The sequence below is a fragment of the Coffea eugenioides genome, chromosome 2 (assembly GCF_003713205.1).
Source record: "Coffea eugenioides isolate CCC68of chromosome 2, Ceug_1.0, whole genome shotgun sequence".
Classification (NCBI taxonomy): Eukaryota; Viridiplantae; Streptophyta; class Magnoliopsida; order Gentianales; family Rubiaceae; genus Coffea; species Coffea eugenioides.
The window spans coordinates 20,026,831-20,041,635 of NC_040036.1; the positions used below are offsets into that span (position 1 = coordinate 20,026,831).

The 14,805-nt window shown below is 36.6% G+C and overlaps 2 protein-coding genes across 3 annotated transcripts; one reads left to right on the top strand and one right to left on the bottom strand.

Annotated features, from left to right (window-relative positions):
• The first annotated feature begins 1,467 nt into the window (after positions 1-1,467).
• LOC113764151 (O-acyltransferase WSD1-like) lies at positions 1,468-7,505 on the top strand. The gene is made up of 6 exons (XM_027308223.1): positions 1,468-2,363; positions 5,449-5,521; positions 6,250-6,317; positions 6,395-6,607; positions 6,775-6,912; positions 7,009-7,505. Exons 1-6 carry the CDS (start codon positions 1,611-1,613, stop codon positions 7,174-7,176), a joined length of 1,413 nt encoding a protein of 470 aa, XP_027164024.1. The 5' UTR covers positions 1,468-1,610; the 3' UTR covers positions 7,177-7,505.
• A 1,744-nt stretch (positions 7,506-9,249) lies between these two features.
• LOC113761050 (filament-like plant protein 7) lies at positions 9,250-14,729 on the bottom strand. Of its 2 annotated transcripts, none has more exons than XM_027303865.1 (6): positions 14,533-14,729; positions 13,407-13,508; positions 13,020-13,161; positions 10,444-12,856; positions 10,278-10,338; positions 9,250-9,900 (listed from the first exon to the last, which is right to left on the bottom strand). In XM_027303865.1, exons 2-6 carry the CDS (start codon positions 13,500-13,502, stop codon positions 9,409-9,411), a joined length of 3,204 nt encoding a protein of 1,067 aa, XP_027159666.1. In that variant the 5' UTR covers positions 13,503-13,508; positions 14,533-14,729; the 3' UTR covers positions 9,250-9,408. The 2 variants fall into 2 exon arrangements, with proteins under 2 accessions (XP_027159666.1, XP_027159665.1); XM_027303864.1 differs by having other exon boundaries at positions 14,519-14,729.
• Positions 14,730-14,805: the final 76 nt, after the last annotated feature.

Consider the following 14,805-nt stretch of genomic DNA (forward strand, 5'->3'; position numbering starts at 1 on the left):
ATAATCAATAGAATTCAGGCCATCGTTGACGATGAAAGTCACTTGAAAAAAACAAAAACATGAACGTTAGTCAAAGTAATACAAAGAAAATTATAGTCCGTAAGTTCAATAATTGGACTTTAAATTTCACTTCCATCTTAATGCTAATTGGACTTTAAATTTGTAAATGTTTAAAATAATATTGCACTTTTTGGCTAGAAACAGAGTAGTGTGATTTGTTTAGACAATTTATCACACGACCGGAGAAGTAAAGTGTGGGGCAAAGCGTGAATTACCCTTTATTTTATCATTTTAACTAATTTTCATAGGACATCACCATTTTCAATTGACCAAATTCTCTAAATTGTCAGAAATGTCTTAGATGTCTTTAAAATCGATGGAATGGCATGCAAATCTTTGTCACGACTAAGGCATTGGCATATATGGAATGGCATGCAAATCTTGGTGGCCAAAGACATGATCCTTGAAAACGATGTTCTGGCCTCTTAAAGTGTTTTGAAGATGGTCTGGTCGAGATACGGATGTTCAACCTGACAAATTGTAGCAGTGTAACGGAACCGCTTCGCATGCAAAGTTACGCTAGCGATTCGTCAGTATATCTGCCACTGGACCATCCAGTGGTCACTGCCCAGCCTTCCAAGGATCGGTGATGTCGAACCCTTCACCCCACCAAAATTGTCAGAATAGGTGTCGGTCTTCCTCGACCATTTTCGATGAAATTTTTATTCACATCGAGTCTCGTCAGTTTATTTTTTGGAAATTAGACGACTCAGCGGCAGGGCATCCCAGAAGCCCAGGTGTTTTCCTCTTGTAGCCTCTTTATAATGTTGCTGAGACATTTGATTAAACGATGGCAGCGGGGTCAATCCTGACGACGATGCTGCTGCTGGCGGTTTGTACCATAGCCATTACAGACCAAAGAAGTTTGGATGATTTTTGAATGCCTGGTTGAATGACCATAAAGGACTGCTTGTGCTAAGAAAGCAAAATGCTAGGGCATATCGAAACTGATAGCTTGCTGCAGCTGCGGCATCCTCCCGTCTGATGTTATTTGTCACAATTCACATTGCACGTTATTTATAAAATTGGTATTTTACCCAATTAAGAAGATAACATTTAATTTCATCACTGGCTTGAATTAAAAATCGAAGCTTGCTATTGCCTTTTAGTTTGTATATGTGAAAATGGTTCATTACATTATGTATTATTTTACCTTGTTATTGCCTTTTTCAAGCTAGGACAGATACTTAGAGAATATATCAAAATAGAAATCATAAGTAATAAAATGAGACATTGTATGTGTTACAAATATGTGCTGTACATGAGACTTTTCTAATTATTTTTTTTAATTTTAGTCAAAAGGTCGACTTTTCTAATTCGTTTACTGAATTTCTTTAATTGGACTACAATACCAACCACACACCAAATAATCCCTCGCATCAAGATAGAGAACGTGCCCCGTTTTCGAATTGGACTTTCATCAAATTTAGTACGTAAGCTAGATCTACTGGCCATTAGCCAAAGAGAAACGAGCAGCAACATCGCTGTTTTTGCCTATCTTCCAGATAAAGAACGGAAGCTCCCAAAAAAAAAAAAGTGCTTCAGACAATATGGAGACCATAAACACCGACGAGCCAGTGACGCCGGCTGGCCGGCTATTTCTCCAGGCGGAAATGAACCAGATAATCAACTGTGCGATCGGAGTAAAGAATACCCTAGACATCGACGCCGTAAAATCAGAAATCACAACTTCCATAATGCTCAAGCAACCGAGGTTCAGCAGCCTCCTAATTATAGACTCCCACGGCCGAGAGCACTGGCGCAGAACCCAAGTCAACGTCGACCGCCATGTCATAGTTCGCGACGAGCCCGTAACCAACGGTGACCCCTCCATCTCCCAAGAAGACGCCGTCAACGACTACATCGCCGACCTTGCCGTTTCCTCGCCGCTCAGCACAGACAAGCCCTTGTGGGAAGTCCATCTATTAATGGCGCATAACTGCCTGGTTGTGCGGCTGCACCACGCGCTTGGAGATGGGATCTCTTTAATGTCCATGTTCTTAACGATTTGCCGGAAAGCTGATGACCCGAGCCAGATGCCAACTATTGGCGGCGTGGGGACTTCTTTGGCTTCTTCTGGTGGGCAGAGAAGGAAGTGGAGGACGGCCTTGTGGAGGGCGCTTTTGGTGGTCTGGTATACGTTGGTGTTTGTGGTGGAGTTTTTGTTGAGGAGCTTGTGGTTGAAGGATAGCAGGACTGCCGTGAGCGGCGGAGCTGGGGTAGAGCTCTGGCCCAGGAAGTTGGCCACGGCCAAGTTCAGGCTTGATGATATGAAGGTTGTCAAAAGAGCAGTGGCGGAAGCGGTAAGGTTTTCTAATTTTTGGTTTTACCATTCTACTGTTACTTTGGAAGCTGTAAGGTTTTCTAATTTTTGGTTCACGACATGGATGACTCATCTTTTGGTTCACGGACTCAATGACGTGGATGACTCATCTTCGAGTTATTAATGTTGGGTTAAGTGATTCTGGGATTAATAATCTAAGTTATTTTGATTGATTTAGATTGGATAGGATATATTAGAAAATAATCCTTGTTTGGTTAGAAATTGAATTTGATAGAATTACTATTTTAATGATCAAAATATATCTTAATTTGTAGGATCGTTTTAATAAAATAATTTAATAATTTATAACGTTTATTAAAATAAAGTAATTTGAAATTTTAAAATTTGATATATAAAAAATTGTATTCACTCAAACTCAACCCATTCGGGCCCTTAAAAATAAGTTTTAACATAGTTTTTGAATCTAAATTTGAAATTTAATTAAATAATAGTTGAATTTTGGCTAAGTTTGGGTTAAATTGAATAAAATCCAACCCATTTAAGAGTTTTAAGTATGCCAATTTCAAGTTAATATAGAAGATTTTTCTTTGAGTTAAGTTTGGGCTTATTGAAAGCCCAATTCATAAGATTATGTATTTATATAAAATTTTATTGAGAAAATATGGTTTGTAAGGGCAATTTAATCCTTTTATTATGATATAAGTAGGGGTAAATTAGCTAAAAATTTAAATTAATTAATAGGGGTAAATTTGTCAAAAAAATTAAAATAATGCATAGGGGCAAAATAGCCAAAAAAAATAATATAATTAGTAGAGGCAAATTAGTCCATTTATTATTATATTATTATGTGAGATAATGGTTATATAACATTTAGTATGAATTTGTATCATTCACAAGGGTAAATTAGTCCAAATATTGTTATGTTGGTAATAGGGGCAAATTAGTCAAAAAAATTTAAATTAATTGGGAGACAAATTAGTCCATTCATGTTATATTATTGTGTGAGAGTAAAGTTATACAATTATGAGAGTATAAATGTATATAATTTGTAAAGATAAATTAGTTTCAAATTTATTATTCTATCTCTTGGTCATTTCGGAATGACTAATACCAATTTTGTCATGGGATTATTTTATCCCATGGATAGTGTATTAATTCGGTTAATTGGGATGTGTAATCCAATAAATAAAATGCAATCAAACATGGGATGACACAGGATAATTAATTCAATCTTTTGTCATCCCATGAACCAAACGGAATCTAAGTACTCGTTCTATGAGAGATAGGTAAAACCTTTAAATTTTGTTGGCATGCCTAACTGTTGTGTATCTAAGTGTCACTTGAAACCTCCAATGGGACCAAGGAGTTGTCCTCACTCGTTGGCAGGGTATTCTTCCCCTTCTTCTCAACTTTCTTTCTTTTTTTTTATGCCAAAAAACATAAATACTTACGCAAATTGGGAGGACTAACCTCATAAAATGGTATATATGATACGGACTTTTCATAGTTTTGGACAATAATTAACAAGCCTTGTCTATAAGATAAACCTTTCACAATTCCAAATTTTTGTTTTTTTTAATAATGGGGAAAATTGGCAGAAACATCCCTTGAGGTTTCTGATACTTGCACTCACCTCCCCCATGGTTTGAGAAATTGCACTGACCTCTCTTGAATTTACTGATTCTTTGCAAATTCAGTCCAGGCGATTAAAATATTATTTTAGGGAGTGAAATGAGAAATTTGTGTCAAATTTGTCCTTTGTACTACATGCCAAGTTGTATTAGAAAAAAGAATGTCAAAATACTACAAATCAATTAACAATTAATAAACTTTAAGGGGTGTAGTTTATGGGGCAAATAGGCATTATCTATTCAAAGTACCAACTCTTTATGAGCATTTAACTCTCAAACATTTATTTTATGATAAATACATCAATGTTTATAAGTAAAACTCAAAATGTGTTACAGTAATATTTTTACAAAAAGAAAACCGGTAGGTTATCTATTTAATATAAATTAAATATTTTTTTAAAAAAGAAATAGCCCATAAAATATTAATTCTTTATGGTTTTCTTCTATTACATGAACAAAGTATCGGCTCTTTATGAGCATTTTATTTTGAATCATTTAATTTATATTAAATACATAAATGTTTGTAACCAAAATTGAAAAATTTTTACACTAATATCTTTACGAAAGAGAAATTGGTAGGTTTTGTATTTAACAAAAATTAAATATGTGAAAGTAAATACAGATTTAAATTCGATACCTCTACCAGGCAATTTAAATTTAAAAAAAGATTTGAAACTTCTATTTAAATTTGTATTTACTTTCACATATTTAATTTTTGTTAAAACAAAACCTACTAATTTCTCTTTCGTAAAATATTAGTGTATCACTTTTTCAATTTTAGTTACAAACATTTATGTATTTAACATAAATTAAATGATTCAGAATAAAATGCCCATAAAGAGCAGATACTTTGTTCATGTAATGGAGGAAAGTCATAAAGAATTAATACTTTATGGGCCATTTCTTTTTTTAAAAAAAATATTTAATTTATATTAAATATATAACCTACCGGTTTTCTTTTTGTAAGAATATTACTGTAACACTTTTTGAATTTTACTTACAAACATTGATGTATTTATCATAAATTAAATGTTTGAGAATAAAATGCCCATAAGGAGCTAGTATTTTGAATAGGTAATGTCTATTTGCCCATAAACTGCACCCTTTAAAGTTTATTAATTGTTAATTGATTTGTAGTATTTTGTGATTCCTTTACTAATACTACTTGACATATAGCACAAAGGACAAATCTGACAGAAATTTCTCATTTCACTCCCTAAAATAATATTTTAATCCCCTGAACTGAATATGCAAAGATTCAGTAAGTTCAAGGGAGGTCAGTGCAATTTCTCAAACCATAGGGGAGGTGAGTGCAAGTGTCAGAAACCAATTATGAATTGCCTTTTCCTGGATACATTTTATAATTATTTTTACTTCAATATATTAATTCGTTACATTACATTTTTTATCAAAAAAAAATTCAAAAATAGTAATCCAGTTGAGAAGTCACATTTCGTTGCTTTGTATTTGCAGACCATCAATGACGTTCTTTTCGGCGTAGTCTCTTGTGGGCTTTCGAGATACCTCGACATCCGATCGCCCAATGGTATCGTATAATCTATCTGACATTTTTTTTCTATATTAATTACCAACTTTTATTTGTTTATTTATTTTTGCGTCACATAACATTCATGTTAGGTACTCAAGCAAGCAAGCAAGCAAAATTTCATTCAAGTTTGATGTGTGTTGTTCTAAATTTGCATGAGCTATTTTAGTCCAGTAAATCATGTCTGAATACTTCTCCAATTGCTGACATGAAATCCAGCGCTTACAAGAAATTGAGCTTCCCATAAATTAAAGATTAGAATTTTGTAATCCCTTTTCTTTCTTCTTGGTTGAGTTTGATAAAAAAAAAAAAACCATGCATCACGAAACTAAGGACTTGGACAACTCAAATCCTACAAAACTTTAAATTGTTTATTTAATTTGTGTCCGTAATGCCCTCTGCTAATTGCCCCCACTGCCCTTGAATGTGGAACTAAACGAAGGAAAATTATATGGCCCTTTCAGGAAACCATTTCACAATCCCACGTGAATTTAACCTGAACAGGACTGTAGTATCTCCTTTAAACAAATGCTGATGCAGAAATAGGCAATAGGCGGACATTTGATTTCCAGAGAAATAACATGAACCTCAAAACTTGATTCAAATGATGGTGTAACTATTTTCTTTGATTTTACCCCCCCATTCTTTCTTTTGCTCAAGTGGTAGTGGTACCTTTGCGAAGAAATCCTTCGTTATTGAAAGTTTCCAATATTGGTTGTTGCTCCTAGCCTTGCAAGATGGGATTCAGATGACTGGACTTTCCATGGTTAATTTAAGACCTCAACCGGGCCTGCAGGTATGTGCATTTATTAGTAACTACCATTGAGATTTAGACCTTGTCGCTGAACCTGAAGGCATGGTGGTTTTGCACAGGATTTCTCAAAGCTGCTGGATAGCAAATCCGGCACCCGCTTTGGGAATCAATTTGGTATGCTGCTGCTACCCGTTTACTATCATAAAGGAGGTTCTGATCCCCTCCAATTTGTAAGGAGAGCGAAAGCTATGATTGACAAGAAAAAGCTATCATTAGAGGCACTTTTCTCGTACAAAATTGGGTATTTCGTCATGTCTTGCTTCGGAGCAAAGGTTAAGTTTTACCGAAATGCATGAAAAGTTATCGATATCAATTCTTTTGACTGTGTTGCCAGAATATACGTATTTTACAGCGTGTTTCATAGCGACTAAAGTCTAGCACTGTCTTCTGCAACTCTATTTAACTCTTCTTCCTTGCTTTTCTTGCACTGGGTGTTTAGTTGGCCGGCTTGCTTAATTATAGGATTGTCTGTAACACCACGTTCACAATCTCGAATGTGGTCGGCCCTCGGGAGGAGATCACAATTATAGGCAATCCGGTGACTTACCTGAGAGCCAATACCTCAAGCCTGCCCCATGTAAAGTTCCTGCCCTTTGGTTCATCTTTTCTTGCTGTATCAACACATTAATTAATTGTTTTGACGGCGGTGCTGCTGCTTGAAATTTGAACACAGGCCGTTACCGTGCATATGGTTAGCTATGCAGGAAGAGCTGATTTGCAAATATTGGTGGCTAAAGATATCATCCCCGATCCCCAACTTCTGGCCAGGTGTTTCGAAGATGCTCTGCTCGAAATGAAAGAATATGCAGAGGCAGCCAACACGACTCGAAAAGAAAAGTAATCGCTTGTGTGCTGAGGATCACAATTGTGCGGATAAGAAATCATCTTTCATCTTAACAGAAAGCATGGAACCAGTGTTCTATTTTATCTAACTACTATATAAAAACCACCTAAGAGTATCTTCACCAAGAAGTGCCATGTGGATAATTTAAACTGATTTGGCATTCTTTGATTGATTTGTTGTTTTAAAACTATTTTTACCAACAATTGTCATCTGCAATTGACCACTTGAACATGTGTCTTTTGTATATGTTTAACTCATTTAATTTTCCACTCAATTAAATGAGTTGAGCTTGTGGATATTAAAATGAAGATTGAATTATGCACTCATAACGGCTATCTCACTCTTACAATATGAGTTGAAACTTTTATTTTTCTGCATTCTTCCGTTTGGGCCTTTTTGATTCTTACGGTTTCAGAGTCTTTTGGTATTTCATAATTTTTGGTTTCAGATGACGAGCATAACCTCCATAAGGCTTTGCAAGCTTTCAGGCACAAGTTTCTTTTTTGGAGAAAAAGTGCTCACAAATAGTATTAATCAACTGGTGCTCACGGTGTTCTTTGGTAAGGAATTTTCTATTTGTTTTCGTTGTTTTATTTGCATCCAAAACACAAAATAAATATTTCATGGATAGTGAATCACCAGTACTTTGATTAATTTTTTCCTTTTTAAATTGCCTTTGGATAGAAGGGTATAACAATCTAGAAAAAATTATTTACTATATCATTGTTTTCATAAATTTGTTTTCATTAGATAATTGATCTCTTGTGATAGAGTTTGAAGATCAACAAATAGTAGCCATATTCACAAAAGTTTTGGTTTGCAAGTTTGTCTTGAACTACTCTTCTTATTGTTTACTACCTGTTAGATAAAATTGTCTGAGAGGCAGTTTCTATTCGATTTAATTTATAAAGAATGGTTAAGCCAATTGTTTAGATTGTTTTAGTGAGCTGTTGGACGTTTTGTACAGAGATCTCCGTTGGGATAATATAGAATTAACCCAACTTGTTTAAAGTTTCTTTAATTTTTGTAAGCGCTAATTACTATAATATATAGGTGTATAGTGCTATATTTGTTACTTCCCATCTAGAAATATTAAATTTGTATAAAATGTTTCTTTATATTAGTAGGGGTCAAGGGGTAAAAATTTAATCTTTGGCAAAGTATGTTACTAGCAATTTATGAAAGTTTGTTCTTCGTTGTTACCACCAAATTAGTTCTTAAAGAAATAGTAGCAACGACCTTTTTGACTGCACAAACGTCAAGTCCAGCAAGTATTGTGAAGAGAAACTTGCCCTTCAATGATCAAATCACACAAAAAGATTCTGATGAAAAAACATTTGAAACTAAAACTCCAGCAAAAGAAAAAGTAAATGCCAGCCCTGCAAAGAAATGCAAGACTACCTTGCATATTAACTAGCATTGCTAAATTGTCAACCTCTTTTATTATGCCATTCGTCTAAACCATTCTTTTGTTATCAATCACTTCAAACTTTCTTTTGACATAATATATTATGATCTATTACCCTATCACTTTAATTGGCTTAAGGTTGTGTTTGGATTGCATTTTTCATGATTTTTCATGAAAAAATTACTGTAGCGATTTGATGTATGTGAGGAAAAAAGATAATAGGGAAATGTGATCACGGAAAACGACGTAATTTTCCGACGGAAAACCGCAATCCAAACAAATATATGTTTGAATATACATAGATTGACTTGAGTATGCTTTTCTAAATATATGTTCCACTGAAATTTTAATGACAAATACATCATCCTTCAGTGGGCCACTGGCTGTGCCTTGTACTTTACATGTATACCTGTGTACATGTACTATTGATCTGGAAATTAGGCCCTGATGACTACAAGAGCTTCTAGTCTCAGGCAGTTTGCCTGGAATTTGTTCCGCAGCACCACGAAAGACCCGAGTAATGGACAAGAAGTTTAGGCATAATCTACTCGTTATTGCAGCAAACCTTCTTGCTTTTTTCTAATCGCAATTGTTCGTCAATTCTTTTTGAAGCTACTATATATTATCCTAATTACTGAAATAAGCACCCCTCTCTCACTCAATTGGCATCCACTGAAATTTGCAATCTCTGAAATCAAACCATGAGGCTAAAGACTCAAATCTCGTGTATTTCCATACCAACTTATAGACAAAGCAACAGGATAAGTTACATACCAATTCACAAGCAAAAGTCAGCTTTTATTGCGTTAACTTAACATGTCTTACGTGGCGAAGGAAAAGGGCGTCTTCTTGCTGCTTCCCCTCATTCTCCCAAGGAGCAGCCTCCTCACAAAACCAATTGCTCTTCCCCGTTTCTTGGTCGGTACAACCACCAAGGCCCCGGCTTTGGAATTTTTACTTGCTTCACGCTTTGGAACGAGGTCTGCAGCTGCTAGTTGGGAGCCAGAAGGATAAAGCGCTCTATCACTTATGGTTCGACAGGGAGGTTGCATCTGTGTCTCAGCAGTGCTTATAAGTTCCTTCGACTGGGAAGGTTTCAGATCATTCATTATAGTACTTTCTTCACTTAACATCCGATCAAGTAAGGATAATCGCTGGTTCAACTTCTTATTATTCTTGCTGGGAATAGACAACGTTTTATTTGCAGAGGATGCTTCCTTTGGTGGAGTCAGGGCATTTAACTGGCTCCCAAGGTTTAAAATGGTTGCCTCACACTCTGCCAATTTCGCAGAAGCAGCTTTTATCTCCCAGCCCTGCCAATTTGAACAATTATCAGCATGGCACTCGAGCAGTCTTTGGATTTAGGGGTTGAAGGAGTTACGTTTATCAGACTACGTATGCCCATATTGGAAAAAATATTTGATATGTGCGTGTGTGCAAATTGGACTCTAGAAAAATCTCTTGGGTTGTAACAAGAGATCATTACTCCTTTGCAACTGCATGGTGCCATTTTAGCCAACCACCGACATGGGGAAAAAAAAGATGCAGCATCACAAGTTTGCAAGACTGCTGCATATTAGTGGAAATGCATATACCAGAACTAAGATCCTCCAACTTGACTCATATGTTACTCTTGGAGAGCTCAAATTTTGAGAACGGAAAACCTTCTATTCGTTAAAGGGGAACTTACTGTCTGAAGCAGCTTTCCCTCTTGATTTATGTCATCTCTCAGAATTTCCTTGCTGGTAAGACTGGTAATAGAATTCCAAAAGTATAGACATGACACTTCAGTTATTAAGCCAAGACAAATAGTTTTAACTCCTTTGAAACAGCAGAACTTGAGAAAAGGAAAATACCTTTCAAGTTGGAGTTGGAGTTCAAGACACGTCGCTTCCAATTCTTCACAACAGTGACTCTTATCCTCCAGTTCTACTTCAAGAGAAGACAACTTTTGGGAAACATCATTGAGTCTTGCTTTTGCAACAGTAAGGTGGGTGTCAAGTTCTTCATTTATCAATTTCTGATTTTCAAACTGCTCTTCCATCATTCTTTTTGATTCACTCAATGTTTCCAATTCAGTTTCTAAACCTTTGATGCTTTGCTGTGATTGCTCCACGTCACTTGTAAGAGCCTCGCTCTTATCCCTTGCAGACTGCAAATTCAGCTCCAAATCTTTCTGCAAGGATTTCAAAAAATTAAGCTCGGTCTTTAATGCTTTATTCTCTACTTGAAGAATAGAACGAGTCCTCTCCATTTCCAACAAAAGGTTTTGCACAAATCCAAGTTCAATAGCAGTTCCCACAGCATTGTGAGAAAAATGATGCCTCAGATCATATCCAGTACCAGAAATAGGCTGATTGGTAATACAGTTGTTCATGATCCATTCCAGAGCTGACGATAATTCTGCAGCAAACTTCTCAAAACTAACTTTCCCATCCACCAGATATTTACATGTAGCTCCAAATTGGTGCAAAACAGCAGCAAGTTCACAAGCTTTCCATCCAAAAACATGAATTGCAAAGTCTTCGGCCGTTGTGAGCTGATTAGATGGTGAAGCACCTGATTCCATCTCTAACCGGTTAGCTCGCTCAGTACAATCATGTGAATGTCCAGAAGTCAATCTTCTGACAAATTCAACAATTTTGCCAATTGAAATGCTTAGAGGTTGGATAACACCATGGCTTGTTTCTTCCAAACAGGAGCATACATCAGGAACACCTTTGGATGAGCCCAATACTGGAGATGCTGTCTGAGATTTCCATGTAATGTAGCCACTAATAGGTAGTAGCTCATTTTGTCTAGAATGAGCTGAGCTCCTTACCTCATAAGTTTCACGGTGCACTGCAGTTCTAATGTCTTCAAGAAGTTCATCAATACTTCTTTCTGAAACATGAAATTGCTCCAATATCATGTTCAGGACAGCCTGAAGCCAGTCACGTGGTTTTGTGGAAGAAGAATCACTCGTTTGTAGCTCCTGGTGCCTTTCACAAATTTCGTCTCCGACTGGAACAAGTTCCAAACCTGTTGAATCCACGTGATTCTGGCAAATCTCCCTCTTTGAGTAACCAGGTTGTACATGGTGCATATCTGAAAAAGCATGATAATTATCGTGGGGGACATTGATAGCAACTATTGCTTGCTTCTCCATTTCAACAAAATCATCCATCAGGCTCATGTCTGATATCCCCAACGTTCTGTGATCGGGCATATTCTTGTGGTCTGCATCTTTGAAATTCTCAAATTCTGAGATCAAACCAGAAGTCCATGATCGAGAACTACTTGTTTCATGTTCCTCATGGATGTTTGTATCTGATACTGAAGAGACTTTACTGGACACAGTATTCAACACAGCCAACTCCAAAGATCGCTCAGCTTTATGAGGCTCCGCTAGCTGGGCTTCACCTTGTGCTGATATGGGAACTATATGCGTGCATGATGTAACAGAATGAGAGAGATCATTATCTTTCTTTACCAAAAGATCCCTGAGAATCTTGTTTTCTTGTTCGGCATTCTGTAAACGATCAACCAAGAAACTGATTCTCTTACTGGAGATATCAAGGTTTTCTCTGGTAGATTCTCTCACAACTAAACCTCCAGAAACTGGATTGGTTTTTCTCCTCCTTGTCTCTATCTGTCGTCTTCCTTGGAGTTCAACTTCAGCCTTCAAGTTTGCGAGAAGAGCTGGAGCAGGCAGCCTCTTACGCACCATGACACGCAACCTCTGGCATTCAGTTTCTAACTTCTTTACTTTGTTCATGCTCTCTAAGTAGTGCTTCTGTGAGGCATCTGCAAAGCGGCGAGTGAACTCTATCTCTTCATTTCTAATATCAAGATCTTTCTCGAGCACACGGAACTCATATCTCAAGAAAGCATTTTCTTTTTCAACAGAATCCAGTCTTGCCATTAATGCATCAAATTCTGCTTCTACCTGGGACCTGCGAATTCTTAGATCTTCAATCAGGCTTTCTTTCACTTGGATTGCCTCACTAAGATGGGAATTCTCTGCTGTAAAATTTGCAAGCTTTTTGTTTGCTTCTGAAAACTTTTCCTCTAGTTTTTTGTGTGCCTTCTCGAATTCCTTTGAAGTTCTCATTATAGCATCATTTACTCTTTGCTCCTGTTCTTCTCTAACCACATTTAGTTGCTGCATGCAGTCCTTTAATGCCGCATTTAAGTTCCCTAGTCTGTCATTTGCGGCCAATTTTTGTTTCAAAGCTTCATCCAATTCATTTCTCAAGTGCAGTACTTCTGCCTCTACTTTCTTCTGAGCTGGAGTATAAAAGACGGAACCATTTTACTTTTCTGATTAGCCATTTATACGTTTCAGAGATCAGCGCAAATGCCACCGATCATTCAAACCGAAAGAATGAAAATACATTTTGGAAACTGCTTAGCATACAATATTAAAGAATGCAAAGTTTGCGCTTATCACCTGCCATAGCTTCTTCTGCCATTTTTGCATGATTTTGCAGAAGCTCTTCTTTAGCATTGCTTTCAGTTGTCAGAAAAGCTAACTTCTCGTTAAGGATCTTAACGGATTCCTCCAGAGCTATTTCGTTTTCATTTGGAAGAATCTGCACCCACACAAATGAAATGAAATCACGTGGCAAAAATCAAAAGAAAGAGCTTGCAATTTCAAAGCAGAGTTTCTTGTGCGAGACCAGTAATAGTCTTTTGATGGCACCAGAACCAACTAATTCAAAGCTTGAGTGTATAAGCTTATTACACGTAGTGAAGAATTTGAACCAACTTATTGCACGTAGTGAAGAATTTGAACCACGTCACACAGGCTTGACAGAGAAGAGACAGGTTTATTTACCTCTTCTTTTCCTTTCACATCACAATCAGCCTTTCCATTTGCAATGATTGTCTTCTCTGAAGATCTTTTCCTCCAAAGCCATGTCTTCTGATCCATGATTAACTGATGAATGACAAATTAAACAGTAATCCATGTCATTTAAATTCACATAAAAAGATAAGAATGCAGTATTCCGACTCAATAGTTCAGATTGGACAATAAGAAATGCCATCTGACGTAAAATCATTTTTCATCTGCAACAAAGGCTAATAATTCAGTAAACAAATATTCATCAAAATATGTTCATGGCATTTGATTTTTTGGCTTGTAGCTTCATAAAGCAAGTCACGGCCTGAATTTAAAGGAAGCGGTCAATTTTCAATATCATCCATCAAAAACACTCTAAAGCTATTAAAAATCCTTGAGGAATACAAGTGAGTTAACAGAAGAGTCTAAAAAAATCATCATTTCTGAGACGACTAACAAATAGTAACAGCCAAGACTTGATGACCCGGTCACAATGTTGATGCTGCCTTGCAGCAAGTGCCACAGGCGAAACATGATTTGCATAGATGATGAGTAAAAACAACTTCAGATCATAGATCTTGCACAAGCAAAACTAGAGACTTGCTGGTCTGAGCAAAATTGATTCTCTTAGATGTTATCCACGCAAGCTGTTTGTTGTAAATGTGTGACTAATATATAACACTATGTAAAGATAATCAATTGCAGCCACGGGAAGAGTTGGTATGTGATCCCAACCCGGTAAGACTAGGCCGCGGCTTAGTAACTGATCTTCTAAATAGTACAAGTGCACAATTATTCAGTGAAGATCTCAGAGTTAGGTTTCTTCTCCTCCCACACTCTTCACTGTCAGAATAAAGAATCCACCAACCACCCAGAAACTGCTGGCAGATTGGAAACTTAAAATAATCCAAACAAAATAAAACAAAAGCGAAAAAAAAAAAAAAGAAGAATGAGACAAGACTCCTCGTGCATGTCAAGATTCAAGATCATGGAAAAAGAATTACAGAGAAAGAGAGAGACAGTATTAAAATAGGCGAGTACAGGCTGAGAATAGATATCCCAAAACGTAATTATTACTGCATGGAACAAGTAAAAACGACACATACGCAGGTTACTCAACTCAGCTGCCACTCTGGAAGCAGTGTGTTATGACCTCGATGAAATGAAGAAGAAGATGATATTAATACAGGCGGAAAGGTCGAATGCAGCAGCTGGGCAGCACCATGAGCTCCATTAAAATGACATAATCAAGAAGAACACGAACTTTTTAAGTAGTTAGGATCATCAGAGTCTGACACTGGGGGCGAGCAAGCTGGGAAAAATATGAGGTGATGCTCCACCGACAGAGACCCATGTCTTAATAGCCAGATCACAGTTAATATTTAATAGTAAT

Excerpts from the sequence above, each read along its gene's own strand:
- LOC113764151 (XM_027308223.1), top strand. The coding sequence starts at position 1,611 with ATGGAGACCATAAACACCGACGAGCCAGTGACGCCGGCTGGCCGGCTA. Across the intron at positions 5,522-6,249 it reads CGACATCCGATCGCCCAATG|CCTTGCAAGATGGGATTCAG; the intron begins GTATCGTATAAT and ends TGTTGCTCCTAG. Across the intron at positions 6,318-6,394 it reads GACCTCAACCGGGCCTGCAG|GATTTCTCAAAGCTGCTGGA; the intron begins GTATGTGCATTT and ends GGTTTTGCACAG.
- LOC113761050 (XM_027303865.1), bottom strand. The coding sequence starts at position 13,502 with ATGGATCAGAAGACATGGCTTTGGAGGAAAAGATCTTCAGAGAAGACA. Across the intron at positions 12,857-13,019 it reads GGCAGAAGAAGCTATGGCAG|CTCAGAAGAAAGTAGAGGCA; the intron begins GTGATAAGCGCA and ends TTTATACTCCAG. Across the intron at positions 9,901-10,277 it reads AGGGAAAGCTGCTTCAGACA|GGCTGGGAGATAAAAGCTGC; the intron begins GTAAGTTCCCCT and ends TCAAATTGGCAG.